General features: G+C 41.0%; 2 protein-coding genes across 2 annotated transcripts; one reads left to right on the top strand and one right to left on the bottom strand.

The window, feature by feature from the left end:
- Positions 1-20: 20 nt before the first annotated feature.
- On the bottom strand, positions 21-7751 carry sv2 (synaptic vesicle glycoprotein 2). Its single transcript, XM_077595609.1, has 13 exons — positions 7079-7751; positions 6155-6247; positions 5076-5237; positions 4453-4615; positions 4000-4121; positions 3763-3926; positions 3253-3333; positions 2892-2981; positions 2741-2829; positions 2549-2679; positions 1881-1976; positions 1641-1800; positions 21-650 (listed from the first exon to the last, which is right to left on the bottom strand). The coding sequence occupies exons 1-13, from the start codon at positions 7161-7163 to the stop codon at positions 467-469; spliced, it is 1620 nt and encodes a 539-aa protein (XP_077451735.1). The 5' UTR covers positions 7164-7751; the 3' UTR covers positions 21-466.
- Positions 6988-16808, top strand: snx1a (sorting nexin 1a). The gene is made up of 16 exons (XM_077595608.1): positions 6988-7056; positions 7641-8117; positions 9332-10058; positions 10307-10449; positions 10843-10918; positions 11038-11081; positions 11172-11313; positions 11384-11462; positions 11966-12041; positions 12142-12255; positions 12335-12428; positions 12505-12710; positions 13407-13550; positions 13629-13709; positions 14777-14848; positions 14929-16808. The coding sequence occupies exons 2-16, from the start codon at positions 8013-8015 to the stop codon at positions 14977-14979; spliced, it is 2154 nt and encodes a 717-aa protein (XP_077451734.1). The 5' UTR covers positions 6988-7056; positions 7641-8012; the 3' UTR covers positions 14980-16808.
- The last annotated feature ends 1225 nt before the right edge of the window (positions 16809-18033 follow it).

Consider the following 18033-nt stretch of genomic DNA (forward strand, 5'->3'; position numbering starts at 1 on the left):
TGAATTTATTCAACAAATAATGAGACAGATGAAATGAAGTTTTATTTTCCAATGAGCATTGAAAAAACATATATACATAACACAGAAAAATATAAATTCTTGAAATAGTAGAAAAATTGGTCATTTTTAATGATGGATTTATAGTTTGGAAATGTTGTTTGCTTGACGGCAATAACTGTCCATTCCATTTGAAATGGGAGGGCTGGCAACAATTAATTGCTGCCATCCTCCCAGTCCAAATAGATTGGACGCCTATCACCGTCAATGAATGTTTTTCATCACTAACATTTTAAGCTTCCCCCAGAAAATGTTCCTTTGAGGCCATTTTTTTAGCCTGGCCTGAGGAGGCGGGGCTACAAAATCCCAGCGGCCCGCCAGGTTTATAAACCACTGGGGGGAGTGAGTATGACTTCATGTTATTTTTGGTTTTTTTTAAATATATTTAATATATTCTGACTTAAAAAGCTCAGGCGAGCTCCGTCTGCTTGCTGCGCGGCAAAAAAAGCGCGGCGGCACCCCCGACGAGCAGCATGGCCGACACCAAGAGGACGGGCACGGCGCAGTCCGAGTCCAGTAGGTTGCCGAAGGCCACGTTTCCCATGATGGCCGCCACTCGGCCCGCCCCCGTGAAGACGCCGAGCGCCGATGAACTGCAGGGGGAAAAAACGCCGTCAGTTGATTGGTTCATTGCGGAGGGCTGTCGCTAACATCCAAGTCAAAAATGTGCCTACAACTATTTTGATCGTTAAGAAGACGTTTCCGGACACAAAAATCCGTAAGTATTCTTTTTTTTTTTTTAATATAAGTAGTATTTTATGAGTAAAAACTATTCAACTTTTAGAGCCTCTTAATAGCAACTATTGCAATCTCCTATTTGTTATTTTTACTTGTTTTTCATTAAAAAAAATTAAATAACAAAATTAGAAAAAGAAAATACATTTATTGAGTTTATTTAGTATTATTTTTGTAAGTATTTTAAATCAATATAAGTAGTAAAAAGACATTGTTGGGAAGTGTTTAAATACACTTTTTAGGGCTCTTGATGCAAACGATTATCTTTTACATTTTTTTATTTACTAAAAAGGTGAAAAAACACTAAATTTTTTAAAGTAAAAAAAGTAGAAAAAACGATTCACTTTTTGTGTAATCACTTTAATTATAAATGTATTGAATTTATTCACTATTCTTTTTTAAGTATTTATTTTATGTATTAAGATATTGTTATCCCATTTACATTTTACATTTAAAAACCTCAAAAAACATTTATTTTGTATTTTCTTGTTTTATCCAAGAAAAAAGTGTATTTTTTATCCCAATTAATCAATTTATATATACAAATAAAAGCACTTATCTGTTTATTTTTTTAATTTATTAAAGAATTCCTTTAAACAAATAAGAAAAAAAATACTTATTTACATTTTTATTTTGCCCCCAAAAAGGGAAAAAAACAACAATTAAAATAATGCAATACTTAAAATCTTAACCTAAATATTCCCAAATTTGTGGAGCTTTCAACTTGTCATCGAGGACGACAGATATGTTATTAACCATTTTTTGCTTTCCGGCAAAAATAAAATAAAATAAAAGTTTGGGAAGCTGCGTGTGAAAAAAATAAATAAAAAAAACGAGCACAAAATTACCGTAGTCGCGTTGGGTAGAGCTCGGTGGCCAAGACGTCCAGAGCATTCCAGGCCACGACGGACACGGCACTGAACAAGCAGGCCAGCGCCAGACTCTGACTTTTGCTCTTCACCACGTAGATGAGGAAGACGCTGATGGCGGACGCCAGCAAGCTGCCCGCTGCGGGCACACGACCGGCACCCCCGACGTCAGGTCAAAACAAAACGGTAACTCAAGTGCGGCGAGAGGGTCTCCCTTACAGAGAAGAGGCTTCCCTCCCACGGCGTCCATGGCCAAGATGGTGAAGATGTTTCCGGGAAGGTTGGCGGCGGCCATGATGAAGCCCTCCTTGTAGACTGACAGGTAAAAATGACGTAATATTAATAACTATAGATCCATTCAAATGATCATAGCTCTGTTTTTTTTTTAATTGAGGTTTTGAAATCCAAATTCAAAACATATCCGTTTCAATTCGATCCAGTTCGAGCCTCTGTTGTATTATGACTTTTTTATTTTGCGTTTGTGCACTTTAATTGGTCATTTAGTTCCATATCGGAAAGGTTAAAATTCATATTTTTCCCTTATTTTAATTAATTAATTATTCTTTAATAAATTGAAAAAAATAAACAGATACAAGTATTTCCTTTCATCTACATAACAAATAAATGGATTAAAATGAGATAAATATTTGTTTTCGGAACTGCTTAAATAAAAAAATGTAAATGAGAAAATAGTAGCCAATGAGTTAAAAGATAAAAAAAAAGGCAAAAAAAAGTATATAGTTCCATAGCATTCACAGTAAGGCTGCTAGCTTAATGCTAACAAAATAAAACATTTCCAGCTATCACGCCACACCCAGTGTATGCAATTGACACGTAACAATGAGCGGACTAATTGCAATATATATAATATATATAATATTACGCACCGATAGTCTTGACGGGGTAGCAACTTTGGTTCCTCTGCTCGGCCGAGGAGGCGGAGACGTTGGCGCACGGGGAACCGCCCACTTCCACGCGTACAAACAGCTCGGGGAACCACATCCACATCCCGTAAAATCTACGCAAAGCCGCTCAAGTTATTTTTCCGTCACTCGGCACCCTTCCAGTGTGGTCCTTACCCGAAGGAAATGCAGTAAAAGATGATGAGCAGAATGAAGCTTCTGGATTTGAGCTCTCCGTCAAACATCTGACAGACCGGCGCCACGCACTGTCGGAATAACACGCTTATTGACATTCTTGACTGGATGGCGGGGCTTCTTTCTGGCTCACCTTTTTCAGAATGGCGCCGAGTCGTCCGCAAGGGGTCCCGGTTCGAGTCTGGCGGGCTCTCTGGGGGGCGCTCACGTGCAGCGAAAAGGCCTTCAAAAATGACAATTGTCGAGGTCAGAGGTCAAGTATGACATCCTAATATCCTAATTTGTGGTACGTTGCCTTTTTCAGTCGAGTCTGGTCTAAAATTTGGCGGCTCCAGAGCCACATGTGGCTTTTTCAATTCTAATTGGGAGCTTTTTGTAGGTCACACGTCAATATTGAGGTCCACATGACACATAATGAGACGTCTAGAAGTTTATAGAAGCCGTTTTTAACATGATGCAAGGTGTATCTGTAAATAATTTAAATAATTACATACCGGGGGAGACACTCCTTTCCCACGTACGTTCAGTCGGAACATCTGGCGGAAGACCTGGATGGCTTCTTTCTCTCGACCGGCCTGCCAAGACAACACACTTTTGTTTCTTAGAAAAGCAGATTTTAGGGAAGGAAATGAAAAATGTTAGCTTCAAGACAAATTTTAAAACATGAAAATTGTGTCATTGTTAGCCATTTGTTTATAGTACTGTAAACTGTTAACATTTAAATAATCACAGATGATTTGTCTTAAGAAAAGAAAAGCCTGGCAGCCCGCCAAGCTTATAAAACACTGCAATGCATATTTTAGAGGGGAAAAAATGCAGAAAATATTAAAAATATTAGCTTCAAAATACATTTTAAAAAGGGAAAATCATGTCAATGTCCGCCATTTATTCACAGTACTCAAATGACAATTTTAACGATCACTTTAAAAGTCGAACATTTTAATTTTAAAAAAGCCTGGCGGTCCACCAGGCTTATAAAACACATCCTTTTTTTTAACAGATACCTCCATCAGGAACTTGGGACTTTCAGGCATGAACATCTTGAAGACAAACGCCGACGTGACGCTGGGGATGGAGCAGAGCACCACGAAGACTCGCCAGCTCTGAAAGTCCAGTCGCCCCAAGGAAAAATGCGTCCAGGTTCTCGGGATCACCAACCAGGCCAGACCTCAACGTAGAAAAATAAAACAAAATAAATACCTCGACGTCCAATATCCACGCCATTTGCGACGTCTCGGCACCTGCCGCCAGAATATTCCCCGCCATCCAGAAGGTGGCGAGCGCGCTGATCATCGCCCCTCGCCTCTTCCGGGGCATGAACTCGGAGAAGTAGGAGAAGATGACGGGAATGGACCCGCCCACTCTGGAGAAAGGTATATAGAAATACAGTAATCCCTCGAATATCGCGGCTTCACTGCATCACATTTTTTTCTGGGGGAATTTTTTTTTTGTCAATTAAATATTTTTGGGTAAATTCATAAAAATGTGAAAATCCACGCTAAAACTTGTTAGCGGAAGCCACTCCCCCATCCTCCACTTGATACTAGAACGCAACACTGAAGTATATATATTTATAATAGGGGGGACCCTACTTTGCGTTTTTTCGTTTATTGCGGCCATGTTTGGTCTACATTAACCGTGATAATCGAGGGATTACTGTAGAGCCAAAGATTTTTTTCCCCCGCCACCCTTACCCGACGCCGCTGATGAACCGTAGCAGGAGGAAGAGCCAGAAATATGGCGCGGCGCTGGCTAGCCCCCCGAAGAGGCCGTTGACGCTCAGGGAGACCACCAGGATGCTGCGGCGCCCCCTGCGGTCGGCCAAGTAACCCCACACGTAGCCTCCCACCATCATCCCTGGTGGAAAGGGAGAAGGTTAGCTTACGGCAAGGGTGTCAGACTCGGGTTGGTTCGCGGGCCGCTTTAACATCAACTTGATTTCACGTGGCCTGGACCATTTTAGATATAATATTTTGATATTTTTTTTATAAATGGATTAGAAGAACTGGATTAAAAGCCCTGAATATTCAGTTTTTTTATAGATCTAAAACAATGTTTATTTGAGCTTTTTAAAATATATTTTTAGATTTTACAAAATGATTTTTGAACTAAAAACAGCAAAAAATGGATTAAAAAATGACAATTATTGATTTAAAAAGGGGAAAATCAGGAAATTTAATATACATCTATACTCTTCATTTTAATTTGATCCTAAAACAGAAAGTCGGCACTCATCATTTACTTTCCCGGGCCACACAAAATGATGCGGCGGGCCAGATTTGGCCCCCGGGCCGCCACTTTGACACATGTGGCTCACCTAGGAAGATGGAGGCGGTCAGCAGGCCCATGTCAGAGGAGCTGAGCAGGAGGTCGCAGCGGGCGGTGGGCAGCAGGAAGGAGACGCAAACGATCTCCACCGCGTCGCTGGCGTTGGCCCAGCCGCACGCCAACAGCAGAAGCCAGTGGAACAAGCCGAAGCCTGGAAACAGGAAGTGCGGCGTTTAAAGTTCTCCTATTGGCTCCCAATGAAACCACATTCTTCTCAGTTCAGATGTCAAAGGTCAAAGATTTTGTCAACACAAAGAGGCCAAATTAAAAACGGTGAGTCAAAAAGCCACGCCTTTGCATAAAAAGCAGCATAAAAAGATCTGTTAAATTATATTTTTAAATATTATTATATTTATGCTAATGGGCCCTGATGAATTTGAGTGTGTTTTAAGAGTGAATAAAAAATAATAGAAACATGAAATGAGGCAAAGTGCCACACTGTATACAAAATAGGATAAGAAGCATTCATTTTGGCCGGGAGCCGCATGTGGCTCGAGAGCCACGTGTTCGCCACCCCTGCTCAAAATTATCCAATTTTTGAATACTTTTCAAATTGTTTCCTTTTTTTCGCAATAGTTCATTCTTGCAAAGAAAAAACACACTAAACTTAAAAAAAATGGAACATTTTGACAACGTGCAAAATGCCAAACTTATTTTAGAACATGACGTTTCGAAATAAATCCTCAAGGTAATTTAAAATGGCCAGCCCAAAAAAAACGAACCATTTCAACATGTTTTTTTTTAATGTTATATACTGAAAAAAAATGCTGTTTTGATGGAATCGATTTTAAATGTGATTACATTTCATGGCAAAGAAGCGTAATAACTAAACTTGGCAGGTTGGAAAAAAAGTGCCTAAAAACTGTTTTTGGTGGAACGGCTTAAAAATGGAATTTAAGAGTGCGAAAGAAACGTTATCATGTAGAAACAGCCGTCAAATCTACTGGTGTCGCGCCTTCGCTATCGTATTCGTTATCATTCAAGCGTGATGTCCTCTATCAATTCATGTCAACAAAGTCTCTTGAGATCATTTTTTTATTCCCAAGATGGTGTTCCTTTTTCACTTACCCGATGCTTCGACCGCTTCCTCATACGATAATCGGGCGCCGTCGCTGTCATCGCGCGGGGTGCTTGAGGTGCTTCTTTCAAATAAGGTTTCATCTGGGAATAAATCAATCAGAAGAACATTTAGAAAGGAATGTTTACTATCCTTTTATGCTTTGCATTCAAGTCGAAGCATATTTCTTTTTTTTTTTTTTTAATTTTTTCTCGTCTTATGACTTTATGAGAACATTCCGGTACTTTTAGAAGGGGAAGTTACAGATTGTCAAGTTACGCAATAGTCAAAAAAGTGAAAATGATAGTTTTGATTCAGAATTTAAGTGAGTCTCAGCAACATTGTTAAATTAATGATATAAAAATATATATATGCCTTGAAAATATCATTTTAAATGGATTGCAAATCACTGGCAGTGAGTCCGTTATATTGTTTTTAAGATTAAAATTATTAATTACCATTATTAATGGTTAATTGAAAGTAGTTCATAAAAAGTATAATTTTAAAGGACTTGAATGCATCGTTTAAAATAGCATTAGCAGAGTACAAACAATATTAAACACATGATTACTTGAACCCTGTGCAAAATTATTGACGGCAAATGATTTGTAACGTGAAACTTAAAGAACTTTGCAATTTCGACGAGGAAAAACACATACGATTATTATTGCAATACTTTCAATTTCCTTTTTGCAAAAAAGTGAAAAAATAATAATCTGACAAACATTCTTAACTCTTTCTATGATCATAAACTGAATTTATAAAATTAATTCATTTAAATTATCTGCCCTGATCTTTGTAAACACTGCGAGGGGAAAAAAACTTTATTGGTAAATTCTAGGTGAACAAGACGTGAGGTATAGTAGTTGGGAATTAGTTGTTATCGATTGTAATGGTAACAGCCCGTTAACAGGTGAGCATCGTCATATTTACACCTTCATTCGAGTCCAACTCCTCATCGTGAAGCTGACGTTTCGTCGTGAGAAGCGGCTCTTCGTCGTTCGAACTGACAGATGGCATCCCCAAACGCGCTTGTCATTAGCCGTCCGATGAAATTCTCCAAGTCATTGTTAACGTCCAAGCCGCCCCGTTCGCTCGATCCCGTGACCCGAGAACTCGGGTGTTATCTTCCTAATGGTTTCGATATGCTAGCGAGCCCGTGAACCCACCGGAGTTGTGGGGATCAGGAAAAACACAAGTCTGGCCAGTGACGGTTTCGGGCGCCATGTTGTTACCCACACGAAAAAAAAATGCAATGACGATGTTCGAGTGTACCAGACACACTTACACAGTACAATAAAATAGGACACAGTGGAACAGCCTATTTTGAATTTATATATTTTAGAGAAATATTTGTATTTTTGTCCTTCATTTTCTCTCTTTAAAAAAAAATGAAATAAATGTTTTATTTACAATGTTACTTCAGCAACAATATGGCGTCTATCAACCACGTGATGTCAATTTAACCAATGCAAATCGTTTTTGCTACGTATGCAGGGGGCGTGTCCTGTCCAGAAAACCGGTGGGATCGGCAAACAGGAAGTGAGGCTATGTGGCGAGTTGGCAGGGGCTAGCTAGCACGCTAATGAGGAAACCAGGAAGTTAAAAGTGACAGCGGCGGTTAACTGGCGTCGCCTCCCCTCGTCTTCTTCCCCCTCCTCTTTCCTCACGCCACCGCCGACTTCCCTGTCACTTTTTGGAGCACTTGCACCGTGCCCCAGGCGTCACTTTTCACCGTCGTCTCTCTCGCGCTCGCATGGGCAGCGGAGAAGTCAACATTATCTCCCGAAAAGCATCCACTCGCCGCGGTCAGTCCTAACTAATCTCCCTCCGCGCGTGTGCGTTAAGTTTTTTTTAAGCGAATTGAAGATGGCGACCAGCTCGGAGCGTTGTCCACCACCGTTCCCGGATTCCGGGGACGTCGCAGGCCGTGGCAGCGATGAAGACGACGGAGAAGAGCTCTTCGCTAGCGTGGTACGTTCCCAACTTTCCCCGCATTCGTCCCCGTTTTACCTCTGCACTCTGTTCACTCAATTAGCCATAGCATTGCGCGAGGAAAGCACGGCACTACTTTCCCCCCTCGTGTCGTGTTTTTAAAAAAGTTTTTATTCCTGTGCTCGCTTTAACGTGTTAAAAGTTACTTTATTCATCTTTTTTTATGTCCTAACGTCAGTCTTTTGAAGGCCTGTGATGTTTCTGCTTCGTGTAGACGAGAAACCTCCTTACGCGCTCTGCGTAATAGTTGTTATTGTTTGAAATGTTTGTTATTATGGGGTTCGTTCGGCGTGACTACACAAAGCTAGGCGTATTAATTTGACGAAATTGTTACTTAAATGGAGATTTAAAAGGGGGGGGGCTCTTGTCATGTGAGCGGGTGCAGGTCACGTGGTTAGAACCCGGATGTTTTCCCTTCAGTCAAAGTTCAGGAGGAGGAAAAAAAAAAGGGCAATTTGGCAAAAAGCTTACTCAGCAGCTTTTTCAAATACCTCACTACAAATGTGCTAGCTTAAGCTTTTTTTGTTATGGCGTTCATTTGGAAGCAGTTACAATAGCTTTAAAGTTTTATTTAAAGGTAAAGTCCAAAAATGAGTGGTATGATTTAATGATAGGAAGCAGCACAACGCTTAAGAAAAGTAGGAGAGAGGAGAATTGATACAGAAATCAACATGTTGCAATGGATTTTATGAGTCGTCATGGGAGGTGGAATAAGAAATTAAAACAATCATAGTTGAGGGGGATGTGATATATTGCTACTGGATGTCCTAACGAGAACAGAAACACAAATGCTTATGGTATTTTAAGTCGATTCATCTCCAGAAATGTTTATGATTAAAGGACTCACCGACCAATCACTATTTTTAATTGTGATAAATATTAGTCGTAAGGTGCCCTTACAGTTATGAACAAAAAAACAAGGTAATCAAGTTTATTGATGTATTGTTTGGGGATGAACCATCTGTAAATATGCATTAAAATCAACAAATCTGAGATATATTTAATAGAGAAAAGATTTATAGCTGACCATTTTTAGGTCAATAATAATTGGTTTTTGGGGGGGAGGTTTTGGTAAGACGGTTATAATTTTTTTCCATCATGATGCAACATTTCTCATTAGTGCCACTGAAAGGAAAATCAAAATTTCAACTTGAACCGTAGTGATTTATTTTTATTTATTTTCCCGCCCCTAGAATAACTCCTCACTGAGCGAGACGCCGACCGCCAGCCAGCCCAGCGACGAATTGATCACTCCTTCCAGCGAGGCGGTGAGCGACCCCATCAGCAGCGGTTCGGGATCCAAAACGCCCAGCGAGAGCTCCGACGAACTCGACGACTTCGCCGACAACTGGATGACTCCGTCCGTATCGGCCGACTCCAAAACCCAAGAAAAGCCCTTTTTGGAAAACCCTCTTCACGACAATTTCGTCGACCTGTTGGGAAGCGAAACCCTGGCGGACGCCGGCGAAAGCGCGCCGCGTCGTGAGGCGGATGACTCACAAGGGGAAGTTGAAGAAACGGCGCCGCTTTTAAATCTGGGCTCGCCCCAGGATCCTGCGCCGCGTCCGACCAACAAGTTAGCGGACCCTCTGGTGGACCTCTTCGACGATCCTCCGCCGGTAACCGTCCAGACGCAGGATCTGTCGGAAATCGAAGGCAGCGACCTGTTCGCCGACCCGCTGGCGATCAAAGTCGCCGCCTCGCCACCTCCAAAGAAGAGTCTCTTCGACGAGCCCGACGAGGATCTTTTCGGGGAGAGCGCCATCGCCGAGAAAGACCAGCCTCTCGCCGACCGGTTCCCACCGGAGCGTCGCCACGGCGGCATCTTCGCGGAGGAAGCCGCCTCCCCCGATGACGCCCCCCACGTCAACGCCAAAAGCAATGGAGTCCACGCGGAAGAAAGCGCAGATATATTTGCTGGTGAGTCTTTTAAGCCGTCACATTTTCCCTTTGTTCTGTATTGGCCCGAATGTAAGACTGTTTTTTTGCATTGAAATAAGACTGAAAAAGTGGGGGGTACTCATTCGCAATGCCAGATGGCGCCCAACATTTTAAAAGGGGATTGAATTTGGTCTTCAAAAAGTATTGAAAAAGAGGGGGTCGTCTTATATTCGGGCCAATACGTTATTTTGAGAGATGTGTTTGATTTCTCCGGCGTCGTCCCGCAGACGCTACGGTGGAGCTCTCGCTGGACAGTCCTCGCAGCGAGAGGAAGAAGAACCCGGCCCCCAGACCTCCCGTGGTGGCGCCCGTCGTTTCCAACGTCGCCACTAAGGCGCTGGCGGCGGCAGCGGTGAACGTGCTAGAAGAAGTGAGTCAAAGTCTGAAAGCTGTTCACTTCTTGGAGGGAAATGACTTTATTTACCGCATTATTTTCTCTCGCGCCCGCCCCCGCCCCCAGGAATAATGAAAAATCGAAAAATAGTATTTTTTTATTGTATCCTCATGGAAATTAATGAAAAGAAAAATATTATAGAACAGCAATAAAGTCTACTTTATTAACATATTTAACATTTTTGTCTGAAACAAAAAAGACCTGAAGTGCATCCATTTTTTTATATCAGTACGTATTGAATTGTCATAAAGTATAATGAGATTTAAAACTTCACCCTAAAGTGCACACACAAGTAGACATTAAAAAAGAAAAACTTGTTATGACTTGTTCTTTATGAAAACCTTAACCTTCTCCATGACTTGACTGCAGCTTGACGACGAGGAGGAGTTAGAGTTGGAGGACAAATTTGACATCAACGTCGCAATTGGCGAGCCTGAAAAAATCGGTGAGATTCCTTCTTTTCACGGCTTGTAAAAACCAGACAAAAATTATTTCACGATAAATGTCGTGATCGTTTTATCGCCCAGCATGAACTCTATAAACTTCATTATTAATGTGTTCCAGGAGATGGCATGACCGCCTATATGGCCTACAAAGTGTCCACTCAGGTAATGTTTGAGCTATTCAAGAGGGCTACACGTGTAATGGAAAGTATACTATTAATCAAGTCCCAAAAAATTGTTCATGTCATATCATAGACTACGCTGTCCATGTTCCGAAACAAGACGTTCACCGTGCGCCGGCGCTTCAGCGACTTCCTGGGCCTGTACGAGAAGCTCTCCGAGAAACACGGACCCAACGGTCTCATCGTGCCGCCTCCCCCGGAGAAGAGCATTCTGGGTAGGCCCCGCTCGGAGCCGCCGCCGCCGCCAAACCTCGGGCGCCGTTGACCGCCACGTCTGGCCCGCAGGTATGACCAAGGTCAAGGTGGGGAAGGAGGACTCGTCTTCTGCCGATTTTCTTGAAAGAAGAAGAGGCGCTCTAGAGAGGTCAGAGACACGGACACAAACAGTCAAGTCTAGCATTTAGACCACAGGTGTCAAAGTGGCGGCCTGGGGGCCAAATCTGGTCCGCCGCATTATTTTGTGCGACCCGAGAAAGTAAATCATGAGTGCCGACTTTCTGTTTTAGGTTTCAAATTAAAATGAAGAGTATAGATGGATATTACATTTCTTGATTTTCCCCCTTTTGAATCAATAATTGTCATTTTTTAATCCATTTTTCTGTGTTTTTAGTTCAAAAATCATTTTGTAAAATCTAAAAATATATTTAAAAAAAAGCTAAGATAAACATTGTTTTAGATTTATAAAAAACTCAATATTCAGGACCTTTAATCCATTTATAAAAAATAAAATCTAAATATTATATCTAAAATGTCCGTCCCACATGAAATCGAGTTGACGTTAAAGCGGCCCGTGAACCAACCCGAGTCTGACAACCTTGATTTAGACAGTGAAATGTAAGAAGTAAATTTCTGGTCTCTATCTTCCAGATATCTTCAAAGAGTGGTCACTCACCCTTCACTTATTCAAGACCCCGACGTGCGTGAGTTCCTGGAGAGAGACGAAGTAAGAACAGCCTTTTGAATGGTGACCACCAAAAATGATACATTTGATTGACACAGAAACACGGGAAAAAACACATTTGTGCCTGTTTTTTTTATTTTAGTTACCCAGAGCTGTGAACACGCAAGCTCTGAGCGGCGCCGGCTTCCTGAAAATGATCAACAAAGCCACAGACGCCGTCAGCAAAATGACCATCAAGATGAATGAGTCGGACGTGGTGAGTTCAAGGACCCACCAAAAAAAACGACAAAGCGGGATCCCTCACATTAAAGACTTTTCCTTCCTTCTGCCGGCAGTGGTTCGAGGACAAACTGCAGGAAGTGGAGTCTGCCGACCAACACTTCCGGAAGCTCCACGCTTTGGTGGAGTCGCTGGTTGTTCACCGGAAAGGTAAGGAGGTCGGCGGTTCGGCAACGACGGCAGAAAGGGCCTTCCCTAAATGTCCCCTCTCGCCTGGGCGCCAAAGAGCTTTCCACTAACACGGCCAGCTTCGCCAAGAGCACCGCCATGCTGGGCAGTGCCGAGGACAACACGGCGCTGTCGCGAGCCCTCTCGCAGCTGGCCGAGGTGGAGGACAAGATGGAGCAGCTGCATCACGACCAGGCGGCCAACGACGCCCTGGGCTTCGCCGAGCTCATCGCCGACTTCATACGACTGCTCGGCGCCGTCAGGGTAACGCCGCTTTCCTCGGTGTCGTGGAAATAACGTTGGTTCTTTTAAGAATGTGAAAATGCGGCATTTACTTTTAGTTTTTATTGACAGCCATTGATGTTCATTTACACCACATGTGTCAAAGTGACGGCCCGGAGGCCAAATCTGGCCCGCCGCATCATTTAGTGTGGCCCGGGAAAGTAAATGAAGAGTGCCGGCTTTCTGTTTTAGGATCAATTTAAAATGAAGAGTATAGATGTATATTAAATTTCCTGATTTTTTTTTCCCCCTTTTAAATCAATAATTGTCATTTTTTAATCAATTTTTCTGTGTTTTTAGCTCAAAAATCATTAAGTAAAATCTAAAAATATATTTAAAAAAAAAAAGCTAAAATAAACATTGTTTTATATCTATAAAAAACTGAATATTCAGGGCTTTTAATCCAGTTCTTTTAATCCATTTATAAAAATAAAATCTAAATCTTATATCTAAAATGGTCCCAGGTGAAATCAAGTTGACATTAAAGCGGCCCGCGAACCAACCCGAGTCTGACACCCCTGATTTACCCCTTGCGGTCAAAAGCTAATTGTTAGTCTAGCCAATGGCACTGAAAGATGATCGTTCACAGCCAGTCCTCCCAGTTTTCCTCGTTTGGGCATCTTTTCACGGGCCAGCCATACGTGGCTTTAACCAAGCACCCGCCGCTGCTTCCGTCAGAACTCCTTCGACCAGCGCATGAAGGCGTGGCAACGGTGGCAGGACGCGCAGGGCGCGCTGCAAAAGAAGCGGGAGAGTGAAGCCAAACTGCAGTGGTCCAACAAGCCTGACAAACTGCAGTTGGCCAAGGAGGAGATTAGCGAGGTAAGTTAGCGTCCCCCATTTCTATTGGCATTTTTTTTTTTTGGAATGCTCCACCAGTCCGTCCGTCTCCTTCTCCAGTGGGAGGCCAAAGTGGCGCAGTACGAGCGAGACTTTGACAGGGTGTCGGCCACCGTGCGCAAGGAAGTGCTTCGCTTCGAGGTAAGCGTAGAAGGGACGCCGTCCTCTCACTCACCCAAATAAAATAAAAAAATACCGTAGTTTCTCTCTCAAAAAAATGCTGATTGATTCGAAGGTACAGCTTATATGCGCACAAATTAGACTTGGCCGTGTGCGGTCGATTGGTCGCCGGTCTTTTGGTTGCCCCGACCGCAACAACGGGCGACCAAAAGACCGGCGACAAAACAAGGTAAAACAACACGGTCTATGTATCAATAAAAGCCAACAATGGCCATGAGCACTTTCACTGAGCCGACATGTGAGTGTAGAAGAGTTTGTATATACATGCGTTGTCCCTTTAAGAAGCTACGTCAGTTCAGTCAGGGTCTTAACAAGTTCTCCAACAAAAAAACAATAAAAGTCCCGGAAATTTGGGCATTAAGTATGACTAAATAATAATTCACAGTTTGTATTTAGGGAATTTGAGCAACGATTTAAATGGTCATAATCAATAACCTTCCGGGTGACCAAAAGACTGGCGACCGAATGACCGAGTACCAGACTTGACAAGGTGACAAAGACCAAACCCCACAACGCAAGACAATGCGGCTGATGCGGTCATTTATTTCAAAATAGAGAAAATATAAGCAGATAACATTTATTTTGACGTCTACGAATGAAAACGTGTCTTGCGTAAAACATGAAAAAAGTCACTTGTGGCTGCCATTGCTCACTCAGGGCGCCGCCATCTTACCTAGGAATGACAAAGTAGATCGCTACGGACACACTTCCTGGTTGTACTGCTCACATGACTTCCTTTTTGAATTTGTCTACATGCACGCAACACCCTTTTCGAGATTTGTAATCCAGCAATCGTTTATACAGTATCTCAGAAATACCATGTGCGATGATTTTTATTAAGATTTTCCCTACATAAAGTAATACATTTGTACTCCCTATTAAAACCATGAATATGGAGGTGAACATTGTGAACCAGGGGGCGGCTTATACGCGAGAAATTGTAAAATTCAATGATTTTAAGGCTATTTTAAGGATGAGGCTTATATGTGAGAAATAGTCATTATTTTTTTTGCTGTTCCTCTGAACAGAAGGAGAAAGCCAGGAATTTCAAAAGACAGATCGTCAACTATCTGGAGAATCTGCTTAAGTCTCAGCAACAGGTGAGTTTGAACAGACAATAAAAAACAAACAATGTCCCATATAAGAGCCACGTAAATGGCCTTGGTGTGTTTCCGCGCAGCTGATCAAATACTGGGAGGCTTTCTTACCCGAAGCCAAAGCCATCGCCTGAGCGGACGCCGCCTCCCGTCTGTGGCGCGTGGTCCAGCCGGCTTCAAAATCCACCCTTTTGGCTTCCTGTATATTTTTCCTCCCCTTTCGTGTAACCTTGCGCCAATATTTTCTTACAAGAAAAGAGTCCAACGTCGCCACCTGGCGGCCAAACGACTCTCAAAAGGGACAAAGCCAAAATCTACTTTGTTCCAAAAGTAAGTCAAGTCTTTTTCTTTTGTCACTTGATTTTTTTTTTTGTGCCGCCAAGAGGCATTTCGTTGAGATTTACTGTATAGAGAAAATATTCCAAAATGTCTTCACAAGCGTGTGCCTTCTAAAAAAGATTAAAAAATTAAATATAGCAGGAAGATTACAGCAAAAGGATTGGGGGGAAAGAAATTATTGCGGTGGAGATGATTTGCATTTGTTACTGTTTGATGAAAATTAAAAAAAGACATAGGAAAATTGACTGTTTGACACTTTGATCAGAACTAAATGACCCACAAAAACTTGTTTTTTACTCCACAAGAACACATTTTTAGAAATGAATAACCTAAAGTAAGGACAAAAATAAAGTAAAAAATATCCCAAGAACCTATGAGAATAAAGTCGTCACGTTTACAAGATTAAACTCACAATAGTATGACATTTATATTGTCATTTTCCATTGAAAAATGAATATTGTAAAGTATGTGATGAGGTGTATTTTTGCGAGAAAAAGGTCTCAAAATGTAAGAGATTAGTCATAATCTAACAAAAATAGTTGCAGTATTGCATCGTTAAAGTCGACTTTCATGCTCTAATATGTAAAGTTATGCAATTTATTCTTGTAATACAACTTTGATCTTGTAAAATTACAGCGGATGACCTTTTTGCGCAATGTGATTTTTTTTTCATGTAATGTGACAAATGACTTAATAATTATGACTCCTAATATTGTGGCTTTAATCGAATTTTTCCTTCTGTTCTGCCATATTGACAATAATAATTTCACATGCAAAAAACACCATTAAGCTTTTTTTTATATATAAATACCGCTTGCTACAATGAGTATTTTTACTTGCTTTTTTCCTCCATTTAAGATACACTTTCTTTAGAAAAACAATTGTAGTAATAGTTTTCATCCGTTATTCATCGAAGACGTAAAACTGAAGTCATTTATCGTAAAATCTCTCGCTTGTGGCAAATGAGTTGAGTTGGTTTAGTCTGATCAAACAAAGTCTTCAATTCCATGATTGTTACAAATGTTACTTGTTTACATTAACATTCAACCTTTAAAAAAAATGCAAATGACAAATTCCCCTCATTTATCGTACCTATTATGTATCATTTTTTTTCTTGTACAATGCTGACTTTATTTTCTACACTTGTATTTTGTTGATTTTTTTTTTTCTTGCTGTAAAATCTCGACTTCCTCCAAAACGTCTTCCTGGCGATGCTTTTGTGCTTCTGTTCGTTGAGTTTATTTTTATTTGTTCACGTTTTCTTTCATTTCGGCGGCCAAACGGAAACAATCTGACACTAAATATCTCAAAAGCGGAGATGAATTTTTGGCTGCTAAGTCAAAGAATGGCAGTGAAGTCGATGTTTTGTTTTTTTTGGAGAAAGCTAAAGAGATTCCCGTTAGGTGAAATGATGCCGTGTTTTACTGTAGGCAGGAGCTGGATTCAAACAAATGCATGTGTGTGTATGTGTGTGTGTGTATGTATGTGTGTGTGGGTGTGTTTGTACGCTGTCAATGTAACACGAGAGAAAAATGTCATCAATGTTCACCTATCTCACGGAAAATGCCTAGGCAAAGAAATCAAATAAAAGTTGCACTGTTTACACGTGGAAATTGGCACAAAATGGCGCCCTTGCGTGCTTTTTATTCTTGCAGTTGTCAACGTTTTATCATTCAAAACGGGGGCGGCCAACTCCGGTCCTGGAGAACAGGAATCCGGTCCGTTTTTTCCAGATCTCCCTCCTCTACCACACCTGAACCAAATCATCAACTCTTCAGCAAGCTGTCCACAAACAAGCTTGATAGTGATCCTGAGGATTTGATTCAAGTGTGTTGGTGAAGGGAGACATGGAAAATAGACTGGATAGTGGCTCTAGATGGCCAGATCTGATGTATAGCAGGGCTTTTTCTTCCAAAAAAATGTTCTTTTCAAATGCCCATGTATAAGAAACTTCTTTTCTTCAAAAGGAACTTAATTGTAATCTTGTTTGAGCTTCAAAGTGAGAAGTTGGAAAACTCTGGAATTGATCGAATTACCTCTCGCATGGTAAGTGGATACAGACGCTCCCCTACTTACCAACATTCAACTTACGAACAACGGTACATACGAACATGTCTGCAAATTGCGTTTAAGTCCAAAAATGTTCGCGAGTCCAATTTTGTATTTCGCGCCTTTACAGTACTGTACATATTCTCTCCATTTTATTAAATGTTTTTTTTTTTTCAGTACAAACCAATGCGTGTTACTTATACAAGCCTTAAACATACAAATGCACTTATATAAACCTTCAATATACTTATATCGGCCTTAAACATAAATTATAATACAAAATATAGCACTGAATCAACTTACAAACAAATTCAACTTATGAACAATCGCTCGGAACCAATTGCGTTCGTTAAGGCTTTTTTTCTTAAAAAATGACATAGTATTGTAAGGCTTTTTTTCGTAAAAAACAACATAGTATAGGCTTTTTTCTTTAAAGACGACATAGTATTGTAAGGCTTATTTTCTTTAAAAACGACACAGTATAGTAAGGCTTTTTTGTCTTTAAAAACGACATAGTATAGTAAGGCTTTATTTACAAAAAAGACCATGTATAGTAAGGCTTTTTTCTTAAAAAATGACCATGTATAGTAAGGCTTTTTTTTCCTTTAAAAAACGACATAGTATAGTAAGGCTTTTTTTTCCTAAAAAAACGACATAGTATAGTATGGCTTTTTTCCCCTAAAAAAACGACATAGTATAGCATGGCTTTTTTTCTTGAAAAACGACATAGTAGAGGAAGGCTTTTTCCCTAAAAAACGACATAGTATAGTATGGCTTTTCCCCCTAAAAAACGACATAGT

The sequence above is a fragment of the Stigmatopora argus genome, chromosome 3 (genome assembly GCF_051989625.1).
Source record: "Stigmatopora argus isolate UIUO_Sarg chromosome 3, RoL_Sarg_1.0, whole genome shotgun sequence".
In the NCBI taxonomy this organism is placed as follows: Eukaryota; Metazoa; Chordata; class Actinopteri; order Syngnathiformes; family Syngnathidae; genus Stigmatopora; species Stigmatopora argus.